This window comes from Sinohyriopsis cumingii, chromosome 6, assembly GCF_028554795.1.
Source record: "Sinohyriopsis cumingii isolate HCF-2022 chromosome 6, ASM2855479v2, whole genome shotgun sequence".
Classification (NCBI taxonomy): domain Eukaryota; kingdom Metazoa; phylum Mollusca; class Bivalvia; order Unionida; family Unionidae; genus Sinohyriopsis; species Sinohyriopsis cumingii.
The window spans coordinates 23,393,915-23,410,043 of record NC_142966.1 but is presented as its reverse complement, the minus strand read 5'-3'; the positions used below and the strand labels follow the sequence as shown (position 1 = coordinate 23,410,043).

Genomic DNA, 16,129 nt, shown 5'->3' with positions numbered 1-16,129 from the left:
GTCACGAAAATCCTTTTTTTCTGCAGATTATCGATAACGGAGTAAATTACCTTTGTTTCACCACCAGAGCGTGATTGATATAATTACTTTTTGCATATTTTCCAGTTCGGTTTTGTACGAAAGAGGTAAAAAAAACCCACTCACAACTGTACACTTCCTTATATCTGGCTCTTTTTAAACGCTTTTTGTTTAAGTTATAGCAATAATGAAATAATGGTTATCACAAAGTAATATCTTGCATTATCGTTTTTACTACTAGTGCTACTACTACTGCTACTGGAACGTATGTTTTTACTGCTACAAATGTATTGTATCAGGGTTGCATATGTATGTGGGCTGAAGTGTTGGAATATCAGTCGTTAAAGAAATATCGTTGTCTGTTTAAATTATATAAGATAAAATGCAAAGCACATGCAAACTATTCATAATAATGTACTTAAAGCCCAATAGCCGCCGTTACGTGCAAAAAGTCGTATATGCCAAATCATCTGACTACTACTCAGCCTTGAAATATACCGGTCCTAAACATCGTTGGATACCATCAAAACCAGATGATCTTGACGTGTTATCACGTTATGAGCCATGCAATTTCTCCCTCGAACTAATAAACCCTGTTAAGACAACCACAAAAATGGAAAGATTTCGATGCTAACAACCCACATTATGCCGGTTATAAACTGAATGACAGGAGATTAAAGAAACTTGGGTTAAACTATGCAAATATAGTTAAATTTGTATAGCGTGATATTCTGAATAGATATAGATGACACGCCAATAGAATGTGATTCAAAATCTATCAGTGTTGTTCAATGTAAAGGTGAATGTTGGATTAAATTTACTTTCTTTTGGGTTACTCATTTTAAGTTGTTGCCCGTAAATGTAACCGAGTATGCTTTTTTCTATAAAACACAACAATGGTCATTTGTTACAATCACAAATATATTAATATATAAGGGTACATTTATGAACACGAATAACAAAAAACGACATATATTCTGAAATAGTTTTAGATATTCATATTTTGTTTCATGTTTTTATTGTTAGAGCATTAGATTTAATCTTAGATAAAAGTAAGAAACATATATTAGTAGATTCAAAAAAAAAGGAGTACAAATTTATATCGGATAAAGGATATAACAGACCCTATGGGAAGACAGGGAAAACACACACCAGTACACATATTTTGAAAAACAGGGTGTCACTTCTAGGTTCTAACCAGCTATATGTGCTGGGATGGAGCTAAGGAGTGTCAACAAAGCCATCAATAGGTAATAATTGTCTCTGGAGATCGTTACTCAACCATTCAAAGTTTATATATCAGATTTTTCCTTTCTCAATTTATGCAAAATCTATTTATATTCCTCTTAGGAATTTCATCTGAATTCGCCACTTTATTTCAGACATATATCACATATATATTGGTAATAAAACTCTCAAGACATATCGTGCCAAAGAAATGAAAGTATGGGGCCTTTCTTAAGAACAAACTGCTCGGCAGACTCGGGCTGCTCTTGGCGAACCCGAGACTCTTCGATTACAGGTCTGACGTCCGGCCAACAGCTTCTGAATCTAGCTCAAATAATGGCAACAGGTGGTTCCTTGAAGGAACACATAACGTTCTCGAGCTCTGTATCCTACATAAATTAGAGAAGGACCAGAAGCTACACAGGGTAGTAAAGGTTTTATAAAAGGTCCATCTGATAAAAATGAACGAATATATATATATATATATATATATATATATATATATATATATATATATATATATATATATATATATATATATATATATATATATATGATACGTCGTTACAGTGATATTTAATATATGAAAGCATTTAATCTACTTGCTTTGAAAATGTGACTGGGAATGGGAATGACAAGCCTGAGGTATTTGCTTTATCGTTTAGTTTGTTCATATACCAAACTAAACAATGAAGTAAATACCTCAGATGATTCTGGTACTAATATACATATATCTTTGGTTGTGATTATTATGACATATATTTAAAACTTTGTATATATAAAAAAACCAACAACAAAATTAAGGATTTAATGATTGAACTGTTTTCAAAAGGCTTTACTGGAAACACATTGGCAGTCATTAGGCATGTTGATTTGTCCAAAGAGAATACGCCGATTGCATATAAATTTATTGCATGCAACGGTGTTGTTTTTGCAGCTCTTACTAAGTAATTGATTTGGATATTCAAACGATTGACTTTGTTTAATGAGGTCTCTAAGGAACAACATAAGCGACGGAATTCATATTTTCTCATTTTATCATAACCGCACTGCTGCCAATCTCTGAAGGTCAACGTTTTTAATTGTCCTCGCTTATATTGATGTCACGATGAGGAATCATCTACAAAGATTCTTTATTTTTTTCAGATATTCTATTCCATTTGTGTCACAATAAACAAACACTTTCAGCTGTTTGTATTTAGTAAGAGAATACACATCATAAATAAAAACTGCAATCATTGCATGGGACAGTGCATTCGATATTATCTAAGGACATTTTATGCACGAAACTGAATTGCAATAGAGACCAAACAAATAATCAACAAAAAGCTATTTCGAGATAACGTTCATCGCTTCCACTTATAATGTATAACCTTTACTGTTCCAGTAGATGTAAGGCCTTGATCACATCAGTTTATAAATAGAATACATTTCTACGAAAGATGAATAAATGAACAAAAAATAAACATTTAAATATAAAATGTCAGCAGTGACGTAAATCGTCAGTTTGTCCATTTCAAAGGACTCTTTCTACTGCTTCGTGTTTGCTTGTGGAAGAGACTATATGTATACATCATTACTGCTACATATTGAACGATTACCTTGGAGTTGTTTAATTTTTGCCTTGGCGACATCGAAATAAGGATCTAGAATAATGCACGCAAAAAGCTCCGGCAGTGTAGAATCCATTTTACCTAGAGTTATCTGGCCTTGGAAGAGATCACGACAGAGCACTTATAGCCCAGTTCTCTCTGTATCGTTTCAATATAGATTAGTCTTATCATAAAGCTGTCCACTTTATTGAGGCAAGCTTTAGATGTAGAGATGTGAAAATGAAAACTGTATATTTCTTTTTTGGGTCATGGTCATAAGTTACAACAATGTGTTATTTCATAATTTGTAATACATTTTCTCGAAAGTCAGATTTAAGTCACAATAACGCAATGTTGTCAGATAGAATGTAGACTGTTTCAGGTTTAGAGACTTCTTGTTGTTGTAGGGTTTAACGCCATTTTTCAGCACACGGCTATACATGGCGGCCAATATTAATGGTGGAAGAAGAACCCGGGAAAACCCCGAAAAGAACCACCGACCTACGAGAAGCTACTGGCAAGCTTTCTCACATACCCACATTGGCCGAATCCGAGACTCGAACCCACGCAGACAGAGGTGAGCTGGCAGTGATCCGTAAAGGAGAGCACTTTAGACCATTCGGCCACTCGGGGCCCCCTGAAGAGACAAGTAGAATTCAGTTATTCGTGGCATGCATTAAATGATGAGTTATTTTCGACTTCTTGGAATCCTGTGCGATTATTCGTTTCGGAATAGATTAATAAATGGAAGTGGCTATTATAATAATGATCTCTAACAATAGTTCGTATGAAAGAATGTAATGGCTAACGATGTCAATTTATATGTGCGCATGCTTAAAGTATATAGTTGAACGTCACTAACTTGTTGACAAACGATACATTGTTCATATTTGTCTCGTACATAGATCAGATCTCTAAGTCAATCATGTTTGTTGATAATTCCATAAATTGGCCATATTTATTGATACCTTAAATATATTGATCGGTCATATATGTTTACAGATACATGTATCGGTCAAATTCGTCGAAATTCCGTGTCTTTGATATTATCCATTTTGTTACGATATATATTTGTTATGTCCGTTGTTGACATTTCTTCTCATGAATAGGGTGTCATAGTCATCTGTCATTAATTTGCATGATAAATAAGCTCAGCGTTTGCTCTAATCCCAGTCCCATCCGGCTTCATCCTGTTACACTGAAGTAAACAATTTGTGTAAAGTTCTAATGTTTGGGAAGTTTTCATTTGATGAAAAAGTTAACTTGCCGGTGAAAAGCAGAAAAGAATCCGCATGGAAAATGCTGAAATATAAAGAAACGTTTGATTTACAAAAGGCATTTGGTGTAAAGTAAATTTATGTTTTGAACTTTCTGGATTGAAATAAATCATTTGCAGATTTTTCGACAGAAATCTAGAGTTTGGAATATACGTTGTCTAAAGATGAAATGGAGAGAATATATTACAGCTCTACTTTGGTATTTCTATTATATAATTCATGATCAATTTATACCTGATACATTGTCCTGTTAAGCGAAATACCATCAAAGGCAATATACTCAATTTTTTGTACAGAATTTTGTGCAGCCACAAGAGGAAGAAAACATTTGTATATTTTTGTTAGGTCGAATACTGCCAGTTTCCAGTTTGATAATTGTTTCCATGCTATGTGTGGATTGGTTGCGTATAAGAGCTGCGCACGACGAACCTAGCAAATATGATTCATCTCGATTCCATCAAAGCTATTTTAGAATTGTAAATCTGGTGGTCTTTTAAGTCATGGACCCTAGTCACTACTTATGTTCACAATGCGTTTAGAACTACAGTCTATAGAGTTAGGTTTTAATGGACTGGTCAACTGTATTAGTGTATAGCAGAGCGACGGAGGAGAATAAGAAATAAATATTTCAAATTTAAATACTTACTTGCAATTAAAATAAGTCAATGTAATAATAATTTAATTCATTTTAATGTTCTGAAAGAAATGTATTATCCCGCCCCCACCCCACCCTTATTTTTGAGTATTATTAACCCGCATGTCAGAAGTTTTAAATGGCTTGTACCTACTAAACTCCTTTCGTGAGTATCATAGAAATGTTTCTGGTTGCAAAGCTAGCCATTACCCTCAAGGATAATTGATGAGATATGTTGGTACTATGAATAAGTGAAGGAGTAATTAAAATTATATTTCTGCCTTTAAACGGTTTTGGTATTATTGACAAACTGTTGGTATTATTGACAACCTATGGGATACATTTGCTATCGTTTATTTGAGTATTACTTCAAATTAGTAAGGTGCGTTTTGTTTCTTATTGATTTTCAATGAAATTGCCATGATGATGTTTGAAGACTTGTAACTGTGTTCAATACGCATTTCCTTCCTCAAATACATCTTTGTTGTCCGTTTGCGATGATTATTACGCTTGATCTTGACTCTGCCGCAAACAATTGTGAGATATACAAGGATATACGGAAATGGACACCTTTTATCATTTCCCTTGTCCCAGTTCTGATATTAGCCGATCAGTTTCTTTCCAATTTATTCATATATGCATTTGCAGAAATAAGATTTTTTATTGCACTTTTAGATTGAACCAAGCCAGATCGTACAGTACTTTCGAAATGCCAAAGTGCATTTGCTTGTCTATTTTCTTTTGTAATTTCGTCTGTGAAAATTGATTCATTTTACATTACGAGCATCCCATTTTACTTAATTAAGGAGAATTTACATTTTTCCGGGAATGATTAAAGGCTATAATTATCACCTCATCGCAAAATTATACAGATTTTGATTCGCCCATTTTAAGAAGTATTTCAAACTACCAAGTCCAAAGAATATAGAAAACAAATAGAGAATTTAGATCAATAAAGATCGTGTTTTTATTTATGCATTTTTTTTAAAGTGGAGAAATGCAATTTCCACAGCGATATCTAATAGTGTAAATGCATTTATTCTGTCAGTTTCGCTGTTGTCAGTGTTAAAATACATTAATTTTGTGAGATCTGCCTTACCCTGAATTTAAACTGCAACCGGAACAATTTTAGTATGCTTAAAATAATCCTTAAGATTTAATGTACAAAACGATTTCTTGTTATTGTCTGAGTAACGCCAACACTATTTTCATGCGTAGAGTACTGTATTTAATCTTAAAGTACTCTATGCAGTCCTGTTTATAGCACACCTGAAAATGCTATATTTCGTCATGTTTATATCGCAGGCCAAAGTACTTCATGAAGTGACGTACACAGTACACAACAAAGTACCGTATTTCGTCATATATATACTATTGTTTTGTGTTTAACGCCATTTCTCAGAGCACGGTGGTCAGTATTATTGGCCCAGTAAAATATCAGCGACCCACTGGAAGCTACTGGCAAGTTTTCTCACATACCCACAATGACAGAGCCCGAGACTAATCCACACGGACAGAGGTGAGATGGCAGTGACCGGTAAGGTAGCACTTTAGACCACTCGCTGATATATGTAGAGAACCTTCAAATAATATACTTTGTGATGTATATAACGCACCAACCAACCTGCAATGCAGACCCTTATCTGTTTTGACATGATGCGCTAAAAAAATGAAGGTCTGCGTTTTTCATTCTACTCACAAGCAAGCAACGTTATGATACGGCCGATCAATATCCAACTCCTCGCAGTTGGATGTAGTATAGACAGATGAATACAGTAAAGCACAAGAAAACTCGTTAGGCTTGTTACGACTTGATAATCTTAAACTAAGTAACAGAAAAGAGCAAAAACAATAAGTTTTGTAAAATTTAACAAATATATTTATTTCCTTCAAATAGAAAGTGAAAATTAAAAAACAAAAACAACTTAAAATTTTGTGAATTAAATCCCGAACAGTTACACAAGGTCTATCATTTGTTCAACGTATGAAGTCCCACTTGAATTCCATTGGTGTTCCAAATATATTCCAGTATTGATGGTGTTCATGTGCCTATAGTCTATAACTAGCTAATGTGCAAAAGTCTGGATTGTGTTGATGTACTAACAGATTTTTGATGTATCACAATATCATAAGCCCCAAAAATGTCCTTGTCTGAATTCACTATAAATCCAATTTAATGTTTCTGTCCAAATATATTATTGAGCTAGTGAACAATAATTTTTTGGAATAAATATATCCACCAAAACGAAAACTGAACACAAGAATAAGACTGATTCCGCTTCAAGATGTTAGCGAAAGAAGGGGTAATGTTTAGATATATAAGAGTATATACCCCTCTTTACGACCTAAATCGCAATAACCATCTTCTGAAAATATTTCACTTAATGGAAACTTTCATTCTAGACGTTTCTAATGTCAGAATTAAGACTGTAACTTTTAACAAAATTAAAGTAAACATGATCTGAACATCTCATGTATACTCATAAGGGAAAATCTTAGCTATGCATTCTTATGTTTACAAAATAAATGTCTCTGTCCAGGTACACTATGAACTTAACTTTGGACATGGTCATGTACAAACTACAGATATACATAAAATACAGTCATAAAGAAACACAAACAAATAATGCAAATTAAATAATATATAACAAGTTACATACATGAGTTACAAAAACAATCAAAGCACATTTAAATTTCATGACTATCAAGCTAAGACAATATCAGAAGAATTCATTCATTGGAGGATGTTGCTCATGAAACTGATTGTGGTTGTCAATGCTGACAATCGTTAACCATTTGCCCTTTCCACAAGGCTGTCATTGTGTTATGGGGCCTCCAGTGTGTTAAATGAGTCATTTCTCATTTTCCATAATACTGTCATTGTCTTTTGGGGCTTCCAATGTGTTAAATGACTCATTGTGCCTTTTCCACATTGCTGACATTGTCTATTGGGGATTCCAGTGTGTTAAATGACTCATTTTGCCTTTTCCACAATGCTGACATTGTCTGTTGGGATTCCAGTGTGTTAAATGACTCATTTTGCCTTTTCCACAATGCTTACATTGTCTTTCGGGACTTCTAGTGTGTTAAATGACTCATTTTGCCTTTTCCACAAGGCTGACATTGTCTTTTGGCGCTTCCAGTGTGTTAAATGGCTCATTTTGCTGTGATATATATATATATATATATATATATATATATATATATATATATATATATATATATATATATATATATATATTTCAAAATTTCCATTTATTGCCTCCTAGTTAGGCGTATAGATTTTCTACATATTCACTGCATTTCACAATGCCTTACCAAAACCATTGCATCCATGTTGTAGAATGAAGCTTAGCAAACGATTTGCTTTGAGCTGTTCAATAGGAGTAGATGCCATAAATTCTGGAAACTCAAAGCTCTCCTTTTCTTTCAGAATTTTCACTAAATCAGAATCGGGTAAATGTTTAGTATTCTCACCAATTTTCTTTAGTCCAAAGAGCAAATCAGAGGCCATACTTTTTGTATAACGGTGAAGAGTTTATAAAGATAGAAAATATTCACTAGCCAATATTCCATTTCCTTCAAGATTTTGGTTTCTCATACAAAGCAACATTCTGTTTGCTTGAGTAATAATTTTAATGTCTGACAGTCAATCACATATTGCTTCATTAATTGTTTCTCTCTCTCTCTCTCTCTCTCTCTCTCTCTCTCTCTCTCTCTCTCTCTCTCTCTCTCTCTCTCTCTCCATGGCTCAGTGTTGACTAAAGTCGTCTCTCTTAAACTCTGGCTGGTTTTCTGTTCTTTTTTTTGTTTGTTGCCTTCGCTTAATTTTGATCATTCCTTAATAACTTCAAGTAGACAAGGAGGTAAAAAAAAGCATCTGCTTTAATCAACAGTAGAATTATCATTTGTAACTTTAATCCGAGATATAAAGGGACATAAACGGATGGTATATCATACTCACGTGATTTTCTAACTCAAGAAGATAAATAAGATGTTGCGAAGTTATAATAACGAAACTGATATCTGATGGGAATGCTTACAAACTAGAAATTTGACATATCAAGAATATCAAAATAGGTCGTAGGAAAACAACACAGCCAAAATGCTACAACCTTGTGAAAACATATTTAAATTATTATGATCTCATTTAATTAATAAGAAGTGTTTTGAGTTTCAGAAAAAATTAAGACAAGCATAAATACATTTACCGGGTTTCAGTAGAAGCTTGACTTAGAACAGATGTTGTCTAATGAAGGTGATACAGAGAATGTCAGCTGACTGATGTACTTTTATATAGCACCCTGATGGAGATTACTAGTATTGGACATTTTTTGGAGATGCACATTCCGTCCGATTTCCGCTCTTCAGAGTATATATTTCACAATTTATAAAACACCAATGACCGGGAACGGATGTGAATTAATTTATGGTTGTGAAGATAATGGAGAATGGCGTCCTTATGACATCTTTTTCGTAACAAACTACCGTTTTTAGTACATAATAAAAACTGATTGAACTAAGACTTTCTTTTCAATGGTAAATTGGTACATAACAGACTATTTAATGTTAAGACGACAGGAGCACATGGTCTTGCACAGAACTGATTTAAGTAAGATTCAAACGTACAGGAAGACAGCACTTGAACTAATCAGATATACGTTATAGTGGGTATGTTATAATTTCATATGTTGATATTGTGCAGTGAATCAAAGTAAGGAAGTTTACAGAGATAGAATATTTAGTCTCATCCCAACTAAAGTTCTTGATAGCTGTGCACGGCATAAGTACATTATGTAAAGTCCTCCGAGGCAAAAGTTCTAATAGTTACGCACGACACGAGTTAATATTACCATAACAGCGACAAAGTCTTAAGAAAAAAAGGAATAATATAGATTTCGTATTGCACTGTAATTGTGCCTTCATCATGATGTTCCTTTATTGGACTTGCACTCGACTGAGAAGGGCACTTTCTTTTTGAAATGTAATCGGCATCTGTATAACACTGGTATAATAATGCACTAGTAATGGAATGAAATTGCCGATAACTGAGACAACCGACCTCACCGTGCAATAACTGAGACAACCGACCTCACCGTGCAATAACTGAGTCAACCGATCTCACTTTGCAGAGTTTAAGACTAATTTTGTACTTATTTAAGTGTGGGGAATAAATTCATTCAATCTCAGACTTATAATGTTTGACAGAAGCCAGCATTCTGAGATTAAAATTTAAGTGGGTGAACCAGAAAATGTGTTTAAGAAGAAACATTATGGCTACATATTTTGTGCGGAATAAACAAGCCTAATTAGATTTCCTGCAAGGTGATTACCAGGTTAAATATGTTTTAGTCAGAAGCAACAATGAGCGATCCTGTTCCTTAGTTACTATTACATTTTGGAAAATAGTTTTAGTCTGCTAACATACCAGAAGGCATAAATCCTTGTTATATTGCATATTAAAGGCAGCAAAGAATTATGTAACTTTCTCCACCGTTGTTGATGATGTGTGATATGCATGCTACAGGCTGGCTATAAGACATTTAAGTTCTTGAACCAAAGAATTACGGCCAAGAACATTTATGCGAAATGCGTGATGATTCCAATAACCAAGCAGGTATTTACAAAAGAAATAGTAATCAGTAAATGTTATGCATGTTTTATCTGGTTTGTAATGTTTACAATATTTTATAACTAGTTTATACAACTTTATTTAATAGAACATGTCTAATCTAAACCCATTAATGACTAAAAAAATCAAATACAAAACGCAAGAAGGTGGACGGTAAAGCTAAGGGAGATTCTATTCACGATTAAGCATTTATGGTTGGGGTACGTGAAACATATTAAGGGGGAATTCATCTGTCCTGGATTTGTTCTCCGTTATATGAACATGTCGTTCAGCTGCATTTTCTGTGAACAATAACCCTGGATTGTATACGCTATTAGTCGTCACGGGATTAAATTATACAAAATATTTGTTTGCAAATTTGTGAATGGATATTGCCTACAGACATTGCACATCAAAGTGCCAGAGTGTATATTCCTTTAGAATCTGAACCCATATATATAACTTAATGAAATGGGTGAAAGTAAGGTCCAACTTACTGAAAAACTAGATCTTGAAGGTAAGGTCGAACCGACTGATGTACTAGATCTTGAAGGTAGGGTTGCAACTCATTATCTGAACTACTTTATAACACTTAGCACGAAGTAAAACAAAATTAGCCACACAGATTATCAGACCTCCAACTTCCGCAAACAAATGACACAGACGCACAGGTTCCGATAGAGTGAAATAATGAGGTTGCCGACTCCTACTTGATATATGTGGATATGTCATTAAACAAAAATAACAACAAATACAACAGCAACAAAAAAGAAAAAAAGAAAAGAAATCATAACAGCATCAAAACACTTCAAAATCACACACTCAAAATTGTACATATGTCTGGGATTTTACCTTGGGCTTTGTCATGTCCCGGGGTTTTCAGTACAGGTGTGAAACAATTCCAATCCATACTAATTTAGCGAAGAAAGGTCATATTTTTGTGAGACAATTATACAACTTAGTTGAAACTGGACAATCTGTCAACGAGTATAAGTCTGTCCTTATTAAATAAAATGACAGTTATATGACTGCAGAACTCATCCAAGACTGCATATTCTTGCATTGCACATTGTAAAACTACTTTTTTGATAGCACTTTCAGATTTCTTTCTCTAGGGTTAACTTTCAGATTCAAACATTGATATTGTCTCAGTGAATACTTTATCTTGCAGACATGTACAGCTATGGCATGGAGGATTCTGATTTCGACGCTCTGTACACATTAAAACACTCAGTGAAAAGGTAAGTCCCAATCGTTCTTATAGTACCGCCACTCACTTCATGATGTTACCTTTGCTGTTGATAAAGTTTACATTCTATGAATTAGTAGCTTTAACATCAAAATGAAGACAAGCAAACATTGATAAGAGAAACAATACTGTTTTTCTAATGATGTAGCACAACTTTACCTGGCTAATGACCAAACAAAGAACATCAATTATACAGCAGAGTACAACAATACCTGGCTAATGACTAAACAAAGAACATCAAATATACAATAGAATACAACTATACCTGGTCAATGACTAAACAAAGAACATCAAATATACAATAGAATACAACTATACCTGGTCAATGACTAAACAAAGAACATCAAATATACAATAGAGTAAAACCTTACCTGGCTAATGTCTAAACAAAGAACATCAAATATACAATAGAATATAACAATACCTGGCTAATGATTAAACAAAGAACATCAAATATACAATAGAATACAACTATACCTGGTCAATGACTAAACAAAGAACATCAAATATACAATAGAGTAAAACCTTACCTGGCTAATGTCTAAACAAAGAACATCAAATATACAATAGAATACAACAATACCTGGAAAATAACTAAACAAAGAACACCAAATATACAATAGAGTAAAACCATACCTGGCTAATGACTAAACAAAGAACATCAAATATACAGTAGAGTAAAACCATACATTACCAATGACTAAACAAAGAACATCAAATATACAATAGAGTAAAACCTTATCTGGCAATTGACTAAACAAAGAACATCAAATACACAATAGAGTACAACAATACCTGGCCAATGACTAAACAAGAATATCAAAATATACATTAGAGTAAAACCATACCTGGCTAATGACTAAACAAAGAACATCAAAGTATACAATGGAGTACAAACACAACAGGACAATTACTAAACATAAAATATAAAATATTCAAAGCAGTACAAACATAACAGGCCAATGAATAAACAAAGAGTATCAAATATGCAAAACAGAACGAACGTAACAGGCCAACTACTGAACAAAGAATATCAAATACGCAAAACAGTACAAACATAACAGGCCAATTACTAAACAAAGAATATCAAATATGCAAAACAGAATGAACATAACAGACCAATTACTAAACAGAAAAAATATCAAATATGCAAAACGTTCGTGTATTTGACAAGTTAAAACGAAAGTGTCCGTTTACTACATTTCCACTGTAAATGGAGAATGGTTTGAATAGATTAAGTTCGAAGAAATAGATTGTTTAATGTTTCTTTAAAAAAGCTCGACATTAATAAAAGGATTAAATTTTGACAGATGCAACGAAACATAGTTATTATGCATCAAGTGCAATTTATTGAACATTAAAGATAAACTTCTAAAACTATTTCTTTTGAATGAATTATACGTATTGCTGCTAGATTTTGAAATAATTTCTCCATAGTCATATCCACAGATCGTTGTTTTGTCCAAGGAGAGGCTCACTGAGGTATATAACTAGACAGTTTTGTATGACTGACCCTGTGATAAATATTTGACTGAAGATACATCGCTACTTTATGATTATGTTCCTCCTTCGTTATTTACAGTAATGTAAGAATGCATGATTTCAGATTTTATGTACAAGGAGACGATTCATATGCCTGAGAAGCTGCTCACATTAACATAACTCAAGTTTAATGCGTTAAAATATTTTTCGTAGTGAATTATTTTGTAAAAAGAAAATCGGTCCGTTTAGAGTCCACTTTCCTATTAATCAAAGCAATATTATCTATAACACAGATGTCGCTACTTTCCTATTAATCAAAGCAATATTATCTATAACACAGATGTCGCTGCCTTATATGTGAAATAACTATGTGTTTCTTCAGTATGTGGTTGAAAATTGAAATTTTGGAGATTTTCACGCGTGTTGGGGAGGGATGATGGTGTCAATTTAATAGGGGTAATCATAAATTAATAATTTTTGTAACTTCAAAAATCTTACTGATTCCATTTCTCCACTCTCCGCATAGTTTGACAATTTATTTCGAAAGTGCGAAATTACATACTCGACTTCGAAGCAATCCCAGATAATTGTTCAGTTCTATATCAATGATAATTTATACACGATCTGCTTATTTTAATTTCATATTTGATATTGATTTATATTACTCTTACCCCCAAATTAAACAATTTATGTGAGAAAAATGTGATTATAAAAAGTGAAATGTGACCTTTACCACTCGTTTCATGCGTACGGTTCTACGGAACAATGCATTACAATTTGTAATCATGCAAAGTGGGTAATAAATAGAATTGTAAACTTTCACTACTTATGCATCAGATGTCTGAGATTCATTTTATAGTGTTAACACTGGAAACTAAACTCAAGATCACCATATGCAGAGGTCATATAGTGCACAAGCATGCTTTTAAGTATTTGGGGTAAAGATTGCAGGTATGCTAGCTTAGAAAAGCCTTACTGCTGTACAAATTAGGAAATATTTTTATATTTATTACGTTAAAATAAGAAACATTATATCCACTGGGTTGCTGTAATGTTCTCCGCTTTCGCGCTTCGCATATTTTTGTCGCAGATTTTCGTGATGATATCCAGCAGAGGTTTTTCATGCATCCGTAATGCAAAGGTAACGATTTGCACTCTTAAATGTTACTTGAAATCATCCGATAGGTATGTTGGTTATACCTCTACTGTAACTTGAAATCAACTCTTAGTGATGTTATCTGAAATAGTCCTTTATGCAAGTCGGTTATACCTCTTGTCTGTTACTTGAAACAGTGTATTAGTGATGTTGGTTGCCGTTGTATGAAACAGCATAAACAGGCAATCGAGTGAGGGTTAGTTAGAGACGTTTAGTTAGCCTATGAGAGACACGTAACCAGGTTTGTAAGCAGATGGTTCTGCAAATGGGAAAAAGAGTGAACCGCAATGCATTGGGTCATGTGTCTTAATTTCATACATAATGTTTCTTTGATATTAGCCTCAGGATAAATGTTAAAATGGATTTTTCTTAAATGATATAGGTATCATGTATTAGAAGATGATAAATTATTAGGTTTGTAGGAACTGTTAGTTAGAAATAGCGTAGTATACGCTATGACGAAAGTTTTGTTTGATCTATTTGATTAACTAGGATGTAAATTATTTTAATCCATGAAGTGGTTGTAGTAACATGTGAACAGCCGTATCGTTCACACCGCAGTGGCTTAATTTTCATTAAATGAGAGCAGTCTAAGCTATCGATTCATTAGTAACAGTAACTAGTTCTATTGGAGAAATACTTTAATTTTCTTACACCATTTTGATTGTCAATGGAAAAAGAGAAGCTAGTGTATGTAGACAAATACGTCACTGTTTGCATTGGATGCAAGGTTATGACCAGAAGCCAGTTATCTGTAGAGTGGTTGTTGTGAAATGTGATACAGGCTATTCTGTATACTGGAGAGTGGAATGTATGTTCAATTTAGGAAATAAGGGATGACCAACGAATTAGGCAGCATTTATTTTATTTTAACAGGCAAATATCTACCATGACTAAGAATAAGATATTCCAGGACTAAATATAAGAGATTACATGACTAAATGTAAGAGATTCCACGACTAAATGTAAGAGATGTCACGACTAAATGAGAGTGATTGAACTTCCAGTATAAGAGACTGGAAGACCGAAAGAAGCCACTAAAGGCGGTGTGATGCCTGAGAGGGAACCCGAGAGTGTTCCAGTTCAAGTCGACCCAAACCGACAAACTATGTTAATTATCAAGAGTGACCAGCAACAAATTATCAGGTTCTAGAAGGCACGCCGGACAATTAAAGTTCGAAACCCTCACCCGATTTTGTGATGAAATTTGCTGTATCAATATAAAACGTAACTGCAAATTCTAATTGCATTTTAGAACTTTGAGTTGATTTGTTTTTATGGTGTATATGCATCCCGGTAATGGCTCTGCACAATTTTATTGTATTGCGTCTAATTAATTAAAGCGTTATATTCTTTACACAGGGTCCTGATCTTGTTCTATTCTATAGCTCTGCTCAGATTTCCATTTATTCCATACAATTTCAGTTAATAAACGCTCGATCCAGGCTGTATCGCTCTAAAGGGGTATTTGGGTTGCTTATCCTTATCTAAAAGATGATCGACCACGGTGCTATTGAGCGTGTCGAGTGGCTAATAAAACTGTGAAATTAATGGATGGATCAAATAGAGATATGACCAGAGATATAGAACAGGATAACACGAGCCACCGTAGACCAATTTAATTAATTACATAAACAAAATGAAATTGAACATTTCCTTGGAAGCATACAGTTCTCTTAAATGATGACTACTAAGTTTCTACAAATGAATTTAGCCGTTCTGTTTATTCTGATAAGACAAATTTCATCATGAAATAGAGTGAGCGATCGAAACCAATTGTCCAACATGCCTGCATAACCTGGTTGCTTGCCTGTCACTCCATATGTAACGTTTCTGACAGGTCAGAGTCGACATATTCCTTATACCCCCCTCCCCCATCTCTC

General features: G+C 33.8%; 1 protein-coding gene across 1 annotated transcript in view; it reads left to right on the top strand.

Moving 5' to 3' along the window:
* LOC149796485 (uncharacterized) overlaps positions 1 to 16,129 on the top strand; it is a 115,985-nt gene that overhangs the window by 87,710 nt on the left and 12,146 nt on the right. The window contains exon 2 of the mRNA XM_089960231.1: positions 11,531 to 11,600. Coding sequence (XP_089816357.1) covers positions 11,531 to 11,600 — 70 coding nt within the window. The remainder of the gene's footprint in view (positions 1 to 11,530; positions 11,601 to 16,129) is intronic.